Source organism: Buteo buteo, chromosome 13, assembly GCF_964188355.1.
Source record: "Buteo buteo chromosome 13, bButBut1.hap1.1, whole genome shotgun sequence".
NCBI lineage: Eukaryota > Metazoa > Chordata > Aves > Accipitriformes > Accipitridae > Buteo > Buteo buteo.
The window spans coordinates 12,629,265-12,648,042 of NC_134183.1; the positions used below are offsets into that span (position 1 = coordinate 12,629,265).

The 18,778-nt window shown below is 57.9% G+C and overlaps 3 protein-coding genes and 2 non-coding genes across 5 annotated transcripts; 4 read left to right on the top strand and 1 right to left on the bottom strand.

Moving 5' to 3' along the window:
* Positions 1-2,898: 2,898 nt before the first annotated feature.
* Positions 2,899-5,026, top strand: LOC142038476 (feather beta keratin-like). The gene is made up of 2 exons (XM_075043925.1): positions 2,899-2,930; positions 4,283-5,026. Exon 2 carries the CDS (start codon positions 4,304-4,306, stop codon positions 4,613-4,615), a length of 312 nt encoding a protein of 103 aa, XP_074900026.1. The 5' UTR covers positions 2,899-2,930; positions 4,283-4,303; the 3' UTR covers positions 4,616-5,026.
* A 1,600-nt stretch (positions 5,027-6,626) lies between these two features.
* On the top strand, positions 6,627-6,708 carry TRNAS-GCU (transfer RNA serine (anticodon GCU)). The gene has a single exon. It is a non-coding gene; the product is annotated as a tRNA-Ser (tRNA).
* A 2,441-nt stretch (positions 6,709-9,149) lies between these two features.
* On the bottom strand, positions 9,150-10,350 carry LOC142038477 (feather beta keratin-like). Its single transcript, XM_075043926.1, has 2 exons — positions 10,320-10,350; positions 9,150-9,893 (listed from the first exon to the last, which is right to left on the bottom strand). Exon 2 carries the CDS (start codon positions 9,870-9,872, stop codon positions 9,561-9,563), a length of 312 nt encoding a protein of 103 aa, XP_074900027.1. The 5' UTR covers positions 9,873-9,893; positions 10,320-10,350; the 3' UTR covers positions 9,150-9,560.
* Positions 10,351-14,539: 4,189 nt separating this feature from the next.
* On the top strand, positions 14,540-16,416 carry LOC142038478 (feather beta keratin-like). The gene is made up of 2 exons (XM_075043927.1): positions 14,540-14,571; positions 15,924-16,416. The coding sequence occupies exon 2, from the start codon at positions 15,945-15,947 to the stop codon at positions 16,254-16,256; it is 312 nt and encodes a 103-aa protein (XP_074900028.1). The 5' UTR covers positions 14,540-14,571; positions 15,924-15,944; the 3' UTR covers positions 16,257-16,416.
* A 1,851-nt stretch (positions 16,417-18,267) lies between these two features.
* TRNAS-GCU (transfer RNA serine (anticodon GCU)) lies at positions 18,268-18,349 on the top strand. The gene has a single exon. It is a non-coding gene; the product is annotated as a tRNA-Ser (tRNA).
* Positions 18,350-18,778: the final 429 nt, after the last annotated feature.

The following is an 18,778-nucleotide window of genomic DNA, read 5'->3' on the forward strand; positions in this document are numbered from 1 at the left end:
ACTCAACTTCTCCCCTCACCCACCGTGGCCTTTGGCACGTGCTGGTGCACATCAGTAGTTTGAGCGCTCCTCCATTAGCGCACCATCCGGGAACAGAGCAGCCGTAGGGCAGTGTGCTGCGTTTGGCTGGGATAGAGTTAATTTTCTCCGTAGTAGCTAGTATGGGGCTATGTTTTGGATTTGTGCTGAAAACAGCGTTGATAATGCTGAGATGCTTTCGTTACTGCTGAGCAGTGCTTCTACAGAGTCAAGGCCTTTTCTGCTTCTCACACCACCCCACCAGCGAGTAGGCTGGGGGCGCGCAAGAAGTTGGGAGGAGACACAGCTGGGACAGCTGACCCCAACTGACAAAAGGGATAATCCAGACCATACGACGTCATGCTCCGCATATAAAGCTGGGGGAAGAAGAAGGAAGGGGCGGGGGGGGGGCGTTCAGAGTGATGGCGTTTGTCTTCCCAAGTAACCGTTACGCGTGATGGAGCCCTGCTTTCCTGGAGATGGAGGCGGAACACCTGCCTGCCGATGGGAAGTAGTGAAGGAATCCCTTGTTTTGCTTTGCCTGCGTGCACGGCTTTTGCTTTACCTATTAAACTGCCTTTATCTCAGCCCACGAGTTTTCTCACTTTTACCCTTCTGATTCTCTCCCCCATGCCACTGTGAGGGAGGTGAGTGAGCGGCTGCGTGGTGCTCAGTTGCCGGCTAGGGTTAAGCCACGACAGGCAGGTCGTCCCATTCGGGGAGTTTCCCTCGTGGCTGGTTCCTGCTGGCGGCTTCCCCCGTGGAGATTGCTGTGGGCAACCCGTGCCTCTTCTGCGGGGCTGGGCCACATCTCAAAGGGCCACATCTTGGGGCTCGGGGGGCTGGAAGAGATAGGCAGCTGCTTCCTGCCCTTCACTTGAGGACACGCTGCGGCTTGAGTGCCTCGCAAGTTCCTCTCGGAGCCTTTCAGGAGGGAGCATCACTGGCTGCTTTGTCAGTGCGCTTCCAGTTCCACCTGGAAAAGAGCCGCGGGTGGCTGCCTCCCACCCTGGTGCCGTACTGACTCCTGGGACCTGTTTCTGCCTGTACGCAGCGAGTGCGTTCCTGCTGTGAGCTGTGGCACTGGGTCGACCGTCCTGGCAGGATGGCACAACAGCCCCAGAGCATGGCCCTGCTGGAAATGACAGCAGAAGTGAGACAAGAGCCATCAATCCTCTGCAGGAGAAAACAACAATCCCCTCCCAAGACCCTTCCCCCAAACAGCACGGCCGCCCGGGTGAGAGCGTGGCCCACCTTCCCGAGCAGCGTGGGTAGTCAGAGGCCTTTTCCAGGCAGCTCTCAGGGCTGGCGACACATGCCTGGCCTTTGAGCTCCCCCCCCAGCCTTCCCAGACCGACTGGCCCGGTCTCCTCTATGTCTCGTAGGGCAGCAGGGAGCACCACCTGGTGCCACTCAGTGGCTGCAGCCTCAGTCCGGTGGTCTGTCACACCGGTCCGTCAAAAAAGCAGGCTCCCCAGGCCCTGGACACGTAGGGGCCTCGACTTTCCTCAATTTGGTCTGTGCTCCAGAACTGTCCGGGAGTGGGAACGTCAGGGCACGTCCATGATGTCCTCCTTTGGCTGCAGTTTCACCAAGGAGCATGACAGGATGTCAAGGAGTCACCAAGCGGTTGGGCAAGATGCTAACAGCCATGGTGACAACACTGTACAAAAAGCTGCATTTCTGCAGGAATGCGGACATGAGGTTGCGCCTAGGGTCCTCTGCACGTCTGAATCCATTTCCCCCAGAGCCCCTCATGCCAGTGCATGGATGATTCGCACCGAGGTGGAGCTGAGGTCTCTCATAGTGCCTCGGCACTTTTGGGTGACTCACAGGTGACTCCGAGGTGGTCTGCTGGTGCCACCTTGCAATTAAATGTGCCAATCCGTCCCTGAGCCAGGAAAAACAAGCCAGACCCTCTGGGTCAGTGACCTGAACGAGCACCCAGCAACGATGCAAAGATGAGTGTTGTTTGGGAAGACTGCGCCGAAGCAAACAGGTCCACTTGGTGATGGCTCACTTTCAGGCATGAGTCAGCAGGCTCCTTCCTTGCTCTCCAGGGCCACGTTGAGCCGTTGCTTCTCCTCAGGAGAGTGATGAGTAAAGTCCTGGCAGGCGAGGCAAGGGCTGTGCAGTTCCCAAAGAAAACACTCTGGCCTTTCCTCACCGAAGACGACAGCTCAACTGCTGGGCTCCCTTTGCACGGCTGGCAAGTGTGTGCATCACCGAGGCCCGGGGGGGAGCAGAGATCTGCCGCCGAGTACCCTCGTCCACTCCAGCAATGGCCTCAGCGTCCCCATCCCTGCACACAACGGGATTTCTCTCCAGACTGCAGGAGGGCCTTGTTTGACCACCACCTTCCAGTCACCCCGCGGGTCTGAGTCTCCTCCGTTCTCTGTCCCTCAGCGGAACAGCCATCCTGCAGAGGCTTGGCTGGGCGCTGAGCCGCTCCATAGCCTGCAGGCACTGGTGTTGCTCCGGGTCAGCCTCAGCCCATCAAAGAGAGACCCTTCTGAGTGGCCTTCAGGCGTGCTCCACAGGCAAAGTCCTAAGTGAGTGGTGGCCGTGTTCCCCAGGAAGGGCAGGACGTGCACAACACCTACTCGTGGCCTGAATCTGCTGCTGGAATGAGGCCTCAAACGAGCCTTGGTCTGGGGAAGAAACGTAATTGCTATCAACAAAATCACTTCAGTGCTACCCAGGATGAAAGGGGAGCCAAGCATTTCAGGCAAAGGAGGCATGTCTTTCATCTACCAGCAGAGCTTTGAGAAGCCAAAATTGCTGTTTCTCAACATGCTTCATGTTTGCGTCATTTTTCAGCTCCCCTGGGGCTCTGGCCCGCTGTATAAAAGTGTGCCCAACTCCCAGCTCCCCTATCCTCTCCTCGTGCCTTCCTCTGCTCTGGGAAGTTGGTAAGTCTCAGTTCATTTTGCCTCTCGTCTCCTCGGTTGGCAGGACAGTTTTTGTGGAGAGGGCTGCATGCATTTTGCCTCCCTTGTCCTCGGTGAATGGTCTAGGATGTGAAACAGGGCATGGGTTGGTTTCTTTGCCAGCAGCGGTTCTTTCCAAGGCTCGGGACGTACGGCCAGCACTCTCTAACCAATGACTGGGCACTTCCTCTGCCATCCGCAGTTCGGCAATGCTCCCTTTGCGCTATTGGCCTGACGAGGAGCTTCCTCAGGAGAGCTAGTCCCACCATAGACGTCTTCTTCCGTAGTGGCTGCTGTCTTCAGGAGCCCTGTTGCGTTTTACTCAGACATGTCCCCTCCTGAGAGAAGTGGGCGAGAGGAGCCTGACCTGACAAGAGTAGGGGTCTCGAGGGCGGGGAGGGGGGAGAAGGAGACCTGTTTGTCTGAGTGAACACATTGATGCTGGTACAAGGGCTGATGATCAGGAGGTACACAGCCTGACGCCAAGAGGAGGGGGAGCCTCTTGGTCTGCGGTAGGAAATCTTTCCCTGACTAAGGCCATGGCATCAAGGCTATGCTCAACCCATCTGAAAAACCTGGCATCCAGTTCCGCATACTGGGAGGGGGCTTACTGAGGGCTCTCTCTGGAGCGCCTTCCCTACCAAGCCTTCAAGGCTGAGCAGAAGGACTGTTGTGAAATAGCCTCACAGCCTGCAGACGTACCCTTGCTAATGGAGCAACCGGAGGGAGCCGGGTGCCTCCATGCGTCAGGCATGCCTGGGAGTGGCAAGGCCGGCTGAGGTATAGGCTGCGAAGGAGCTTGCCTTGGACGGGAGGACCTTCCTTGCGTTTGGACGGACCCTCTCGGATCACCCTTCAATTACAAACAAACGCCCACTGCCGGCCCACCAAAAGGCCCAGAACCCCCCTCTCTGCAGACACTGGAGGTCCATCAACTGTTGGGCCATGCCACTGCTTCCGCCTTTGAGAATGATTACCAAGTGGGACCCTGCATTTCATGGGGGTGTTGCAAGTAACTCTGGCCACGTTAGCCCAGGTCCCTGTGGGTGAGACATCCCAGGCGGCTGAGAGAAGAGGTCTTCAGATAGGGCAGGGTGTGACCAGGCAGCGGGGAGGTTAAGGCGGTGGAGAGGAGGGTGCGTTGTGGTGTTCGGCCAAGAGCACAGCAGGGCACCATTGTGAGCCCTGCTGCTGGACACAGCTTTCTTGACTCGTGCCCCATCCCAAATCTCTCTCCGCTGAGCTCCCAGGCGCTGCCCGTTTTCAGGGGAGCCAAGCTGGGCGTCCGAAAGGGCCCAACAGCTAATGCCCTCTGCTCCCTCCCGGTCTTACAGGGTCGCCTCCCTCCGCGAGACATGTCGTGCTACAGCTCCTGCCTGCCAGCCGCCTGCGGCCCAACCCCGCTTGCCAACAGCTGCAACGAGCCGTGCGTCATCCGGTGCGCCGACTCCAGCGTTGCGATCCAGCCCTCGCCAGTCCTGGTGACGCTGCCGGGCCCAATCCTCAGCTCCTTCCCTCAGAGCACAGCTGTGGGATCCACCGCGTCGGCTGCCGTGGGGAGCTCTCTCAGCGCTGGCAGTGTGCCCATCGCTTCTGGGGGCTTTGGGTGGTCCGGTCTGGGCCGTGGGCTCTGTGGGCCTCTGGGACGGGGCAATCTCTTATGCTGAAGCCCGTGGATTGCCTGCCCGTGGCCGAGCGCCAGGAGCCTCGAGGAAAGCCCTGGAGCCAGCCCTGAGCGCGTGGCCGTGGTCCGCAGAGGAGCCGAGCTCCCGCTTCTCCGCCTGCGCTGCGAGGAAGGGGCCTGCGCTGGCCTTCCGTCTCTTCCAAGGAAGCCTCTCTCTTTGCCCCTCTTGCTCTGCTTTACCTCATGCTCCCCATGAAATACCGCCTCCTTCCTTCCGTAGCAACGGGTCTAGGTGATAACGACAGATGACTGCCAGAGCCTTGAAGGGGAACTGGAAAAGAAGCATCCCTGCCGTGGAGGTTTTCCTTCAGATGGCAGCACTCCTCTGAGCTTTACTCAGCCTCCCAAATGCTCTCGTCTTTTCCTTTCTCCTTTGATTTTCTCATTAAAGACACTGGGCATCAGCTTTGCAAGGGAGTCGTGTTTCATTCTCCCCTCTTCTCCAGTCCCAGCCAGCTGAGTATCCAAAAGAGTTCCTCCCTTGGTAAAGCGACGGTTTTCTCCGTAGTTCCTGGGTTTGAGAGGGCCTCGTCTTTTGCCCCGGACATCCCATAGCAATGGGGACAAGGCCGGTTTGGGGCGAGAGCTCTTGTGGAAGGAGCCCCATTCCCCGTCGGGACACCTCGAAGGCCACAAAACAAAGTATGAGGGAAGCCCGAATTTTCTGTTGAATCTCCCTGTGCTGCATTGGTTACGGCAGGGACTCAACAGGCTGCTGGATGAATGAGAGCCAATGGTGGCGCTGGCTACTTTGTCAGGAACGTCTTTGTTAAGAACTCAGAAAGCCAATCCCAGGAATTTTTCATATCCACAACAGGGAGTGCCATCAGTCTGGGGAAGGAGGTCGGCAGAGCATTGTGTTTCCCAGGCCAGTCCTCCCTCCTGCTGTGGGCTCCTGCCCCGGCGGCGATGTTGACTCTGCCGGTCCTCCTTGTTCACATAGCTCTGCCATTACAGGCCCATGGGGCGGGCTCGGGCTGGGGAAACTACTCGGAGTGACCAGGGTGCAAGTGGTTCTGGTCCCAGCCCCCCAAGGCTGTGCACTGCTCCCTTTTGTCCAGGACAGGAATTAACCGGGCGGAGCAGAAAGAGAGGATCGCAGGGCCCTGCCATCGGTGTCCACCCCACAGTGCGCAACCCCCTACCCACCTTTCTGTTATCCACCAGGGGCAGCAAGCCTGGCCTCTGCACCGTTTCCCCCAGCTCAAGGTCTGACCTTCAAGGCACAGAGAGGCTTGGGCTCAGGGGACCAGTGCAGTGGTTTCAACTCTCTGCAGCACTGGAGCTCTGGCGGGTAAGAAGAGGAGTTGTGTGCAGTGGGGCCGGTGCCCCTCAGCTCCCGCTTCGTTCCCGACTGTTAGCTGTGCTGGGAGAGAAGCAGCCTGTGACGAGATCCTGGGTGAGCGCCAGGGGGAACAGCACAGAGACACCACAGCCAAGCCTGAGGCACATGCTCTGTCCTGGTGAAAAGTCCACCCGTCAAGCGTGAGTGACTCCTGGCCGTATGAGCTGGTGGTATCCTTCCAGAGTGCAAGGGGAACGTGGCTGGTGAGAAATTAATCTCAAAGCCAGGCTCGAGTCCTTTGGAGGCGCTGAGCCACTCCGGGGTCACTCTCCCGTGTTCCTTCCCGGGAAGGAGCGTGGGGCTCCGCCGTTCAGTCATTTTCTGATGTGAACGCCGAGACCTATTTCCGAAAGGTCCCTGGAGCTGAGCCCAGCTGTCGGGAGAGTGGACCAGTCCCAAAAGGCAAAAGCTGGAGGCTGGCTCCTTCTCTGCCATGTCAAGAAGCAGGTTAAAAAGGTGTAGGTGTCAGGAGCAGGAGCAGGAGCTGGAGCTGGAGCTGGAGCAGGAACAGGAGCAGGAGCAGGAACAGCAAGATCAGGAGCAGTGGCAGCGGCAGTGGCAGGAGTAGGAGCAGGAGCAGGAGAAGCAGGAGCAGGAGAAGCAGCAGCAGGAGCAGCGGCAGCAGTGGCAGGAGCAGCAGCAGCATGCTGACGAGGTGGCCGAGTGGTGAAGGCGATGGACTGCTAATCCATTGTGCTCTGCACGCATGGGTTCGAATCCCATCCTCGTCGGTCAGCCCAACAATGGTCAGAGTTTCTGAGTGTGAGCAGCTCGATGTGTGCCCCCAAGTAAGCCTTTGTTTTGAGATGAGAGTGGCCTGCAAAGAAACTTGCGAGGGTTTGAAGTGGCTCAGGACACACCTCAACCTCTTCTGTCTCCACATAGGCAAGAGGAACAAGAAGGGAGAGGACGAAGATCCAGGGAACTCACAGGATGGTCAGCCTCTCCGCAGTCCCTGGGAAGACGGTAGAGCAAAACATCTTGGAAGTAGTTTCCAAACATAGGTAGCACAGGAAGGTGGTTGGGAGTAGCAAGCATGGATTTACAAAGGAGAAGTCATGCTTAACCAAGCTGGTAGCCTTCTACAGTGAGGTGACTAGCTTGGTGGGGAAGGGAAGAGCGGTGGATGTTGTTTACCTTGCCTTCGGTAAGGCTCAACCAGCCATGGGAACGAAAAACAAAATAGGCGTCAAGCACTTCCAGTCACAGAACATTTTGGGTAAGGTATTTTGCTGTGGGAGACATTGCTCTTATCCGTTCACAGAATCTCAGAATCGTTGGGGTTGCAAGGGATCCTCCTCCTGAGATCCTTTAGTCCAAGCCAACTGCTCCAGCAAGGTCAACTTGAGCTGGTTGCTTAGGACGTAGTCGGGTTGGGTTTTGAGTATCTCCAAGGATGGAGACTCCACAACCTCTCTGGGCAACCTGGTCCACTGTTTGACCACCCTCACGGTAAGAAAGTGGTTTCCTGCCTTGCGATGGAATTTCACGTGTTTTAATTTGTGCCCATTGACTCTTGCGCTGCCAGTTGGTACTAGTGAGAAGAGTCTGGCTCCCTCTTCATTCCCTTCCGTCAGGTGTGGGAAGAATCCCAGCTCTCACAGCCTCCCCTCCTATTTCAGACTCGCCAAGCCCTTAACCGGTTCTGTGACAAAGCAGGGATCTGCAGGGAAGACCCGTGTGCAGGCAGGGGTAGCCAGCAGCCAGCCATGCCGCCAAGGGATGTGCTGTCCCGGGTGGTCAGGAGCGACTTGGCAGGGGTCGGAGGAACAGGGACGATCCAGCGTGGTTGTGAAAGGCACAGAGCTGGCTGGAGCCTCTTCCTGCCCACGCGACCTCCCCTCCCTTACACACACTTGCACTTCTGCCTCCCTGGCCACCTGCCTCCCTCACCCAATTTCCTTCGGATTTCTCTTCCCCACGACCGTGGGCTTCTTGCTCTCCCCACCCTGCTCTCCTCTGGGTGCCCTTCCCAGTAGGTTTGCACTTCCAAGGATGCCTCGTGGCTCCTGCTGACCAGCACCTGTGAGCAGCGTGCCCGCACGCGCCAGCATGCAAACATGATACGAGAAGAAGAGACTGGGGCTTGGCCAAGGGGCTCAGAGCTCAGAATGCTGCTGACCCCACCCCGCCGCCAGCCTCGCGTATCCCTAAGGCCTGTGAGCCAGGCAAAGGGGGCCACTGCCAGCCCAGTTGGGTCTGAATCCAGAGGCAGAGCCTGGGGGAGATGAGAAAGGGGCTGCCTGCTGCGGAGGGGTCAGCTTCTTCATGGGCACCTTGATCTCACCTGGCCAGCCTCAGGGAAGAGAAGAAGAGCAGAACTCTTTCTCATCGACAGATGAGCTTGGTGGTTTGGACAGCCCAGAAGGATCCCTTTCTCTTCAGTGGCTGCTGAACCCAGGAGCCCAGCAGAGCCCAGGCTGCCACAGCTCCACGCCCCCAGGCCCAGCCAGCAGCGAGGCTGAGCATGCCTCCCAGGAGGCACACACACACACCCCTCCCAGGAGGCACACACACACACACAAATCCATGTATACAACCCATACTGAGCCTCGTGCTGTCCTGTGGTGCTCTTTTCCTGCACTCATCACAGTTTTCCAGTACTTAAAGGCCACTACAAAGACGACGGAGACTCTCTCTTAACAGCGAGACACATGGAGAGGACAGGGAGCAACCGGCAGAGGCTTCGCCTCGATATAAGAAAGACTTTTTTTACAGTGAGAACAATCATTCCCCGCAACGACCTCCCCAGAGACGTGGTAGAGTCCCCAAGACTGAAGGTTTTCAAGATGCGATTGGACAGGGGGCTAGGTAATCTCGTCTAGGCTCCCTTTCCCACAAAAGGTTGGACCAGATGATCTGTTGAGGTTCCTACCAGTCGGGGCGATTCTACGATTCCATGAAAACTTGGCCTTCCCTCATACTTTGTTTTGTGGCCTTCGAGGTGTCCCGATGGGCAATGGGGCTCCTTCCACAAGAGCTCTCGCCCCAAACCGGCCTTGTCCCCATTGCTATGGGATGTCCGGGGCAAAAGACGAGGCCCTCTCAAACCCAGGAACTACGGAGAAAACCGTCGCTTTACCAAGGGAGGAACTCCTTTGGATACTCAGCTGGCTGGGACTGGAGAAGAGGGGAGAATGAAACACGACTCCCTTGCAAAGCTGATGCCCAGTGTCTTTAATGAGAAAATCAAAGGAGAAAGGAAAAGACGAGAGCATTTGGGAGGCTGAGTAAAGCTCAGAGGAGTGCTGCCATCTGAAGGAAAACCTCCACGGCAGGGATGCTTCTTTTCCAGTTCCCCTTCAAGGCTCTGGCAGTCATCTGTCGTTATCACCTAGACCCGTTGCTACGGAAGGAAGGAGGCGGTATTTCATGGGGAGCATGAGGTAAAGCAGAGCAAGAGGGGCAAAGAGAGAGGCTTCCTTGGAAGAGACGGAAGGCCAGCGCAGGCCCCTTCCTCGCAGCGCAGGCGGAGAAGCGGGAGCTCGGCTCCTCTGCGGACCACGGCCACGCGCTCAGGGCTGGCTCCAGGGCTTTCCTCGAGGCTCCTGGCGCTCGGCCACGGGCAGGCAATCCACGGGCTTCAGCATAAGAGATTGCCCCGTCCCAGAGGCCCACAGAGCCCACGGCCCAGACCGGACCACCCAAAGCCCCCAGAAGCGATGGGCACACTGCCAGCGCTGAGAGAGCTCCCCACGGCAGCCGACGCGGTGGATCCCACAGCTGTGCTCTGAGGGAAGGAGCTGAGGATTGGGCCCGGCAGCGTCACCAGGACTGGCGAGGGCTGGATCGCAACGCTGGAGTCGGCGCACCGGATGACGCACGGCTCGTTGCAGCTGTTGGCAAGCGGGGTTGGGCCGCAGGCGGCTGGCAGGCAGGAGCTGTAGCACGACATGTCTCGCGGAGGGAGGCGACCCTGTAAGACCGGGAGGGAGCAGAGGGCATTAGCTGTTGGGCCCTTTCGGACGCCCAGCTTGGCTCCCCTGAAAACGGGCAGTGCCTGCGTAGGGCCAGATCTCCCTGCAAAGTTCCTTTCCACGCCAAGAGTGACCGAGGCATGTCGCTGCACTGTCGTTGGGGGAGGAAGTACCTGGCGACCGGTTAGATGGTACTGGTCGTTCAGCCTCAGGCTTCAGCAGAGCCGCTGCTACAAAAGAGCCCAGTCCCCCTCGGAAGGGACTGAAGCCTCCCCTCTTCCCTCACCAACTCACCTCCCGGAAGAGGGAAGCACAATGGGTTTTCAAGCCTGGACCACATATCAGAAGGACCACGCACAGAAGGGAAGCAGTCCCCGTGACAGAAATCCTACCAGCAGGAAGAGAGGGAGTGAGTTCAGACTTACCAAGTTCACCGTGGAGAGCAAGGGAAGAGATTTGGATGGAAGGGCCTGGAGTGGCACAGGCTTTTTATATGGTGAGCCAGCGCCTCAGGAGAGCTGGAACACGCCTTCGGTGTGAAGCACATTGACCAACAGCAATTTGAGGCTTGCAAAGCGCAGCCAAGAGGTGAAGAGCTTGTCTCTTTCATCTGCAAGGTCTGGCTTGCATTTCCCTATTGGGCGAGAGCACAGTGATGCATTAGATGCTGGCTCCTCAAAGCAACGGTCATTTGAGGTCCCATGCCAGTTCCCAGGAAAGGGTTTCAGTAGCTCCAGGGCCTGTGTGTGGGTTGTGCACATCCTTGCTGGGGAACGTGACTACCACTCTCAGTCAGGCCTTCAGCTGTGGAGCACTCCTGATGAAGGCCACTCACGTGGGTCTCCTGTTGAAGGGCTGAGGCTGACCCTGAGAAGCACAAGGCCCCGCAGGGCCATGGAAGGGCTCAGCAATCAGCCAAGCCCCAGCTGGATGCTTGTCTGGCCGAGGGAGACGGAAAGGAGGGGACTCAGAAGCCCAGAGGTGGTTGGAAGGTGAAGGCCAAGGAAGGACCCTCTGTGAGATGGAGAGAAGCGCCGCTGTGTGAAGGGGTGGGGGCACTGGGACCATTCCTAGAGGTGGCCCGGTAGCTCTGTGGTGGCGCCAAAACAAAGGAAAAAATGGGAAGGGGAGGGGGCGGGGGGGCGCGCGGAAATCTTGTTCTATGGCAATCTGTCAATTCTCATTCTCAAAACTGTCATTCTCAAAGTGGGTAGTCAGCCCCAAGGGTTCAAGGTCAAAGCGGCTGAGGAGTAAACTCACAGGCATTTGACTGAGGGTGCTCTTCACTTTCGGTTGCCTTGCCAGCCCTGGGAAGGACATGTCCTCTTGTGGCTGCAGTTCAAAGCAGAAGGCATCTTGCGGAGCAAGGATGGGCCTGTGCTGTCCGCTTCCTGCCCTCAGGTGTTACCACATGCCTGCTGAGGCAGGTGGATGCATGTGCCCTCTCCCGCTGCCTCAGCTTTGCTCAGGCACAGCAAATGCCAGGCTCCTCATGCGGCAGAGGAATGCCTCACCACCCTTCCCGCATCCAGCAGCGGGGCAGGGTGGCAGGCCAAGGAGGAGAGCAGCCCAGCAATGGTACTCACTGCCTGCTGTAGCGGAGGTGTGACGGGCTGTGTCATGCTCCTGTCTGGTGGCAAAGGAGGCTACGTGAGGAGCAGAGTGTCTGTCCCGGCGTCTGCTCCTCTTTGCATGGCCTCTCAATTGCCAGAAGGGAGAGCAGGGAGGGACGAACAGCAAGGCTGTACTCAACTTCTCCCCTCACCCACCGTGGCCTTTGGCACGTGCTGGTGCACATCAGTAGTTTGAGCGCTCCTCCATTAGCGCACCATCCGGGAACAGAGCAGCCGTAGGGCAGTGTGCTGCGTTTGGCTGGGATAGAGTTAATTTTCTCCGTAGTAGCTAGTATGGGGCTATGTTTTGGATTTGTGCTGAAAACAGCGTTGATAATGCTGAGATGCTTTCGTTACTGCTGAGCAGTGCTTCTACAGAGTCAAGGCCTTTTCTGCTTCTCACACCACCCCACCAGCGAGTAGGCTGGGGGCGCGCAAGAAGTTGGGAGGAGACACAGCTGGGACAGCTGACCCCAACTGACAAAAGGGATAATCCAGACCATACGACGTCATGCTCCGCATATAAAGCTGGGGGAAGAAGAAGGAAGGGGCGGGGGGCGGGGCGTTCAGAGTGATGGCGTTTGTCTTCCCAAGTAACCGTTACGCGTGATGGAGCCCTGCTTTCCTGGAGATGGAGGCGGAACACCTGCCTGCCGATGGGAAGTAGTGAAGGAATCCCTTGTTTTGCTTTGCCTGCGTGCACGGCTTTTGCTTTACCTATTAAACTGCCTTTATCTCAGCCCACGAGTTTTCTCACTTTTACCCTTCTGATTCTCTCCCCCATGCCACTGTGAGGGAGGTGAGTGAGCGGCTGCGTGGTGCTCAGTTGCCGGCTAGGGTTAAGCCACAACAGGCAGGTCGTCCCATTCGGGGAGTTTCCCTCGTGGCTGGTTCCTGCTGGCGGCTTCCCCCGTGGAGATTGCTGTGGGCAACCCGTGCCTCTTCTGCGGGGCTGGGCCACATCTCAAAGGGCCACATCTTGGGGCTCGGGGGGCTGGAAGAGATAGGCAGCTGCTTCCTGCCCTTCACTTGAGGACACGCTGCGGCTTGAGTGCCTCGCAAGTTCCTCTCGGAGCCTTTCAGGAGGGAGCATCACTGGCTGCTTTGTCAGTGCGCTTCCAGTTCCACCTGGAAAAGAGCCGCGGGTGGCTGCCTCCCACCCTGGTGCCATACTGACTCCTGGGACCTGTTTCTGCCTGTACGCAGCGAGTGCGTTTCTGCTGTGAGCTGTGGCACTGGGTCGACCGTCCTGGCAGGATGGCACAACAGCCCCAGAGCATGGCCCTGCTGGAAATGACAGCAGAAGTGAGACAAGAGCCATCAATCCTCTGCAGGAGAAAACAACAATCCCCTCCCAAGACCCTTCCCCCAAACAGCACGGCCGCCCGGGTGAGAGCGTGGCCCACCTTCCCGAGCAGCGTGGGTAGTCAGAGGCCTTTTCCAGGCAGCTCTCAGGGCTGGCGACACATGCCTGGCCTTTGAGCTCCCCCCCCAGCCTTCCCAGACCGACTGGCCCGGTCTCCTCTATGTCTCGTAGGGCAGCAGGGAGCACCACCTGGTGCCACTCAGTGGCTGCAGCCTCAGTCCGGTGGTCTGTCACACCGGTCCGTCAAAAAAGCAGGCTCCCCAGGCCCTGGACACGTAGGGGCCTCGACTTTCCTCAATTTGGTCTGTGCTCCAGAACTGTCCGGGAGTGGGAACGTCAGGGCACGTCCATGATGTCCTCCTTTGGCTGCAGTTTCACCAAGGAGCATGACAGGATGTCAAGGAGTCACCAAGCGGTTGGGCAAGATGCTAACAGCCATGGTGACAACACTGTACAAAAAGCTGCATTTCTGCAGGAATGCGGACATGAGGTTGCGCCTAGGGTCCTCTGCACGTCTGAATCCATTTCCCCCAGAGCCCCTCATGCCAGTGCATGGATGATTCGCACCGAGGTGGAGCTGAGGTCTCTCATAGTGCCTCGGCACTTTTGGGTGACTCACAGGTGACTCCGAGGTGGTCTGCTGGTGCCACCTTGCAATTAAATGTGCCAATCCGTCCCTGAGCCAGGAAAAACAAGCCAGACCCTCTGGGTCAGTGACCTGAACGAGCACCCAGCAACGATGCAAAGATGAGTGTTGTTTGGGAAGACTGCGCCGAAGCAAACAGGTCCACTTGGTGATGGCTCACTTTCAGGCATGAGTCAGCAGGCTCCTTCCTTGCTCTCCAGGGCCACGTTGAGCCGTTGCTTCTCCTCAGGAGAGTGATGAGTAAAGTCCTGGCAGGCGAGGCAAGGGCTGTGCAGTTCCCAAAGAAAACACTCTGGCCTTTCCTCACCGAAGACGACAGCTCAACTGCTGGGCTCCCTTTGCACGGCTGGCAAGTGTGTGCATCACCGAGGCCCGGGGGGGAGCAGAGATCTGCCGCCGAGTACCCTCGTCCACTCCAGCAATGGCCTCAGCGTCCCCATCCCTGCACACAACGGGATTTCTCTCCAGACTGCAGTAGGGCCTTGTTTGACCACCACCTTCCAGTCACCCCGCGGGTCTGAGTCTCCTCCGTTCTCTGTCCCTCAGCGGAACAGCCATCCTGCAGAGGCTTGGCTGGGCGCTGAGCCGCTCCATAGCCTGCAGGCACTGGTGTTGCTCCGGGTCAGCCTCAGCCCATCAAAGAGAGACCCTTCTGAGTGGCCTTCAGGCGTGCTCCACAGGCAAAGTCCTAAGTGAGTGGTGGCCGTGTTCCCCAGGAAGGGCAGGACGTGCACAACACCTACTCGTGGCCTGAATCTGCTGCTGGAATGAGGCCTCAAACGAGCCTTGGTCTGGGGAAGAAACATAATTGCTATCAACAAAATCACTTCAGTGCTACCCAGGATGAAAGGGGAGCCAAGCATTTCAGGCAAAGGAGGCATGTCTTTCATCTACCAGCAGAGCTTTGAGAAGCCAAAATTGCTGTTTCTCAACATGCTTCATGTTTGCGTCATTTTTCAGCTCCCCTGGGGCTCTGGCCCGCTGTATAAAAGTGTGCCCAACTCCCAGCTCCCCTATCCTCTCCTCGTGCCTTCCTCTGCTCTGGGAAGTTGGTAAGTCTCAGTTCATTTTGCCTCTCGTCTCCTCGGTTGGCAGGACAGTTTTTGTGGAGAGGGCTGCATGCATTTTGCCTCCCTTGTCCTCGGTGAATGGTCTAGGATGTGAAACAGGGCATGGGTTGGTTTCTTTGCCAGCAGCGGTTCTTTCCAAGGCTCGGGACGTACGGCCAGCACTCTCTAACCAATGACTGGGCACTTCCTCTGCCATCCGCAGTTCGGCAATGCTCCCTTTGCGCTATTGGCCTGACGAGGAGCTTCCTCAGGAGAGCTAGTCCCACCATAGACGTCTTCTTCCGTAGTGGCTGCTGTCTTCAGGAGCCCTGTTGCGTTTTACTCAGACATGTCCCCTCCTGAGAGAAGTGGGCGAGAGGAGCCTGACCTGACAAGAGTAGGGGTCTCGAGGGCGGGGAGGGGGGAGAAGGAGACCTGTTTGTCTGAGTGAACACATTGATGCTGGTACAAGGGCTGATGATCAGGAGGTACACAGCCTGACGCCAAGAGGAGGGGGAGCCTCTTGGTCTGCGGTAGGAAATCTTTCCCTGACTAAGGCCATGGCATCAAGGCTATGCTCAACCCATCTGAAAAACCTGGCATCCAGTTCCGCATACTGGGAGGGGGCTTACTGAGGGCTCTCTCTGGAGCGCCTTCCCTACCAAGCCTTCAAGGCTGAGCAGAAGGACTGTTGTGAAATAGCCTCACAGCCTGCAGACGTACCCTTGCTAATGGAGCAACCGGAGGGAGCCGGGTGCCTCCATGCGTCAGGCATGCCTGGGAGTGGCAAGGCCGGCTGAGGTATAGGCTGCGAAGGAGCTTGCCTTGGACGGGAGGACCTTCCTTGCGTTTGGACGGACCCTCTCGGATCACCCTTCAATTACAAACAAACGCCCACTGCCGGCCCACCAAAAGGCCCAGAACCCCCCTCTCTGCAGACACTGGAGGTCCATCAACTGTTGGGCCATGCCACTGCTTCCGCCTTTGAGAATGATTACCAAGTGGGACCCTGCATTTCATGGGGGTGTTGCAAGTAACTCTGGCCACGTTAGCCCAGGTCCCTGTGGGTGAGACATCCCAGGCGGCTGAGAGAAGAGGTCTTCAGATAGGGCAGGGTGTGACCAGGCAGCGGGGAGGTTAAGGCGGTGGAGAGGAGGGTGCGTTGTGGTGTTCGGCCAAGAGCACAGCAGGGCACCATTGTGAGCCCTGCTGCTGGACACAGCTTTCTTGACTCGTGCCCCATCCCAAATCTCTCTCCGCTGAGCTCCCAGGCGCTGCCCGTTTTCAGGGGAGCCAAGCTGGGCGTCCGAAAGGGCCCAACAGCTAATGCCCTCTGCTCCCTCCCGGTCTTACAGGGTCGCCTCCCTCCGCGAGACATGTCGTGCTACAGCTCCTGCCTGCCAGCCGCCTGCGGCCCAACCCCGCTTGCCAACAGCTGCAACGAGCCGTGCGTCATCCGGTGCGCCGACTCCAGCGTTGCGATCCAGCCCTCGCCAGTCCTGGTGACGCTGCCGGGCCCAATCCTCAGCTCCTTCCCTCAGAGCACAGCTGTGGGATCCACCGCGTCGGCTGCCGTGGGGAGCTCTCTCAGCGCTGGCAGTGTGCCCATCGCTTCTGGGGGCTTTGGGTGGTCCGGTCTGGGCCGTGGGCTCTGTGGGCCTCTGGGACGGGGCAATCTCTTATGCTGAAGCCCGTGGATTGCCTGCCCGTGGCCGAGCGCCAGGAGCCTCGAGGAAAGCCCTGGAGCCAGCCCTGAGCGCGTGGCCGTGGTCCGCAGAGGAGCCGAGCTCCCGCTTCTCCGCCTGCGCTGCGAGGAAGGGGCCTGCGCTGGCCTTCCGTCTCTTCCAAGGAAGCCTCTCTCTTTGCCCCTCTTGCTCTGCTTTACCTCACGCTCCCCATGAAATACCGCCTCCTTCCTTCCGTAGCAACGGGTCTAGGTGATAACGACAGATGACTGCCAGAGCCTTGAAGGGGAACTGGAAAAGAAGCATCCCTGCCGTGGAGGTTTTCCTTCAGATGGCAGCACTCCTCTGAGCTTTACTCAGCCTCCCAAATGCTCTCGTCTTTTCCTTTCTCCTTTGATTTTCTCATTAAAGACACTGGGCATCAGCTTTGCAAGGGAGTCGTGTTTCATTCTCCCCTCTTCTCCAGTCCCAGCCAGCTGAGTATCCAAAAGAGTTCCTCCCTTGGTAAAGCGACGGTTTTCTCCGTAGTTCCTGGGTTTGAGAGGGCCTCGTCTTTTGCCCCGGACATCCCATAGCAATGGGGACAAGGCCGGTTTGGGGCGAGAGCTCTTGTGGAAGGAGCCCCATTGCCCATCGGGACACCTCGAAGGCCACAAAACAAAGTATGAGGGAAGCCCGAATTTTCTGTTGAATCTCCCTGTGCTGCATTGGTTACGGCAGGGACTCAACAGGCTGCTGGATGAATGAGAGCCAATGGTGGCGCTGGCTACTTTGTCAGGAACGTCTTTGTTAAGAACTCAGAAAGCCAATCCCAGGAATTTTTCATATCCACAACAGGGAGTGCCATCAGTCTGGGGAAGGAGGTCGGCAGAGCATTGTGTTTCCCAGGCCAGTCCTCCCTCCTGCTGTGGGCTCCTGCCCCGGCGGCGATGTTGACTCTGCCGGTCCTCCTTGTTCACATAGCTCTGCCATTACAGGCCCATGGGGCGGGCTCGGGCTGGGGAAACTACTCGGAGTGACCAGGGTGCAAGTGGTTCTGGTCCCAGCCCCCCAAGGCTGTGCACTGCTCCCTTTTGTCCAGGACAGGAATTAACCGGGCGGAGCAGAAAGAGAGGATCGCAGGGCCCTGCCATCGGTGTCCACCCCACAGTGCGCAACCCCCTACCCACCTTTCTGTTATCCACCAGGGGCAGCAAGCCTGGCCTCTGCACCGTTTCCCCCAGCTCAAGGTCTGACCTTCAAGGCACAGAGAGGCTTGGGCTCAGGGGACCAGTGCAGTGGTTTCAACTCTCTGCAGCACTGGAGCTCTGGCGGGTAAGAAGAGGAGTTGTGTGCAGTGGGGCCGGTGCCCCTCAGCTCCCGCTTCGTTCCCGACTGTTAGCTGTGCTGGGAGAGAAGCAGCCTGTGACGAGATCCTGGGTGAGCGCCAGGGGGAACAGCACAGAGACACCACAGCCAAGCCTGAGGCACATGCTCTGTCCTGGTGAAAAGTCCACCCGTCAAGCGTGAGTGACTCCTGGCCGTATGAGCTGGTGGTATCCTTCCAGAGTGCAAGGGGAACGTGGCTGGTGAGAAATTAATCTCAAAGCCAGGCTCGAGTCCTTTGGAGGCGCTGAGCCACTCCGGGGTCACTCTCCCGTGTTCCTTCCCGGGAAGGAGCGTGGGGCTCCGCCGTTCAGTCATTTTCTGATGTGAACGCCGAGACCTATTTCCGAAAGGTCCCTGGAGCTGAGCCCAGCTGTCGGGAGAGTGGACCAGTCCCAAAAGGCAAAAGCTGGAGGCTGGCTCCTTCTCTGCCATGTCAAGAAGCAGGTTAAAAAGGTGTAGGTGTCAGGAGCAGGAGCAGGAGCTGGAGCTGGAGCTGGAGCAGGAACAGGAGCAGGAGCAGGAACAGCAAGATCAGGAGCAGTGGCAGCGGCAGTGGCAGGAGTAGGAGCAGGAGCAGGAGAAGCAGGAGCAGGAGAAGCAGCAGCAGGAGCAGCGGCAGCAGTGGCAGGAGCAGCAGCAGCATGCTGACGAGGTGGCCGAGTGGTGAAGGCGATGGACTGCTAATCCATTGTGCTCTGCACGCATGGGTTCGAATCCCATCCTCGTCGGTCAGCCCAACAATGGTCAGAGTTTCTGAGTGTGAGCAGCTCGATGTGTGCCCCCAAGTAAGCCTTTGTTTTGAGATGAGAGTGGCCTGCAAAGAAACTTGCGAGGGTTTGAAGTGGCTCAGGACACACCTCAACCTCTTCTGTCTCCACATAGGCAAGAGGAACAAGAAGGGAGAGGACGAAGATCCAGGGAACTCACAGGATGGTCAGCCTCTCCGCAGTCCCTGGGAAGACGGTAGAGCAAAACATCTTGGAAGTAGTTTCCAAACATAGGTAGCACAGGAAGGTGGTTGGGAGTAGCAAGCATGGATTTACAAAGGAGAAGTCATGCTTAACCAAGCTGGTAGCCTTCTACAGTGAGGTGACTAGCTTGGTGGGGAAGGGAAGAGCGGTGGATGTTGTTTACCTTGCCTTCGGTAAGGCTCAACC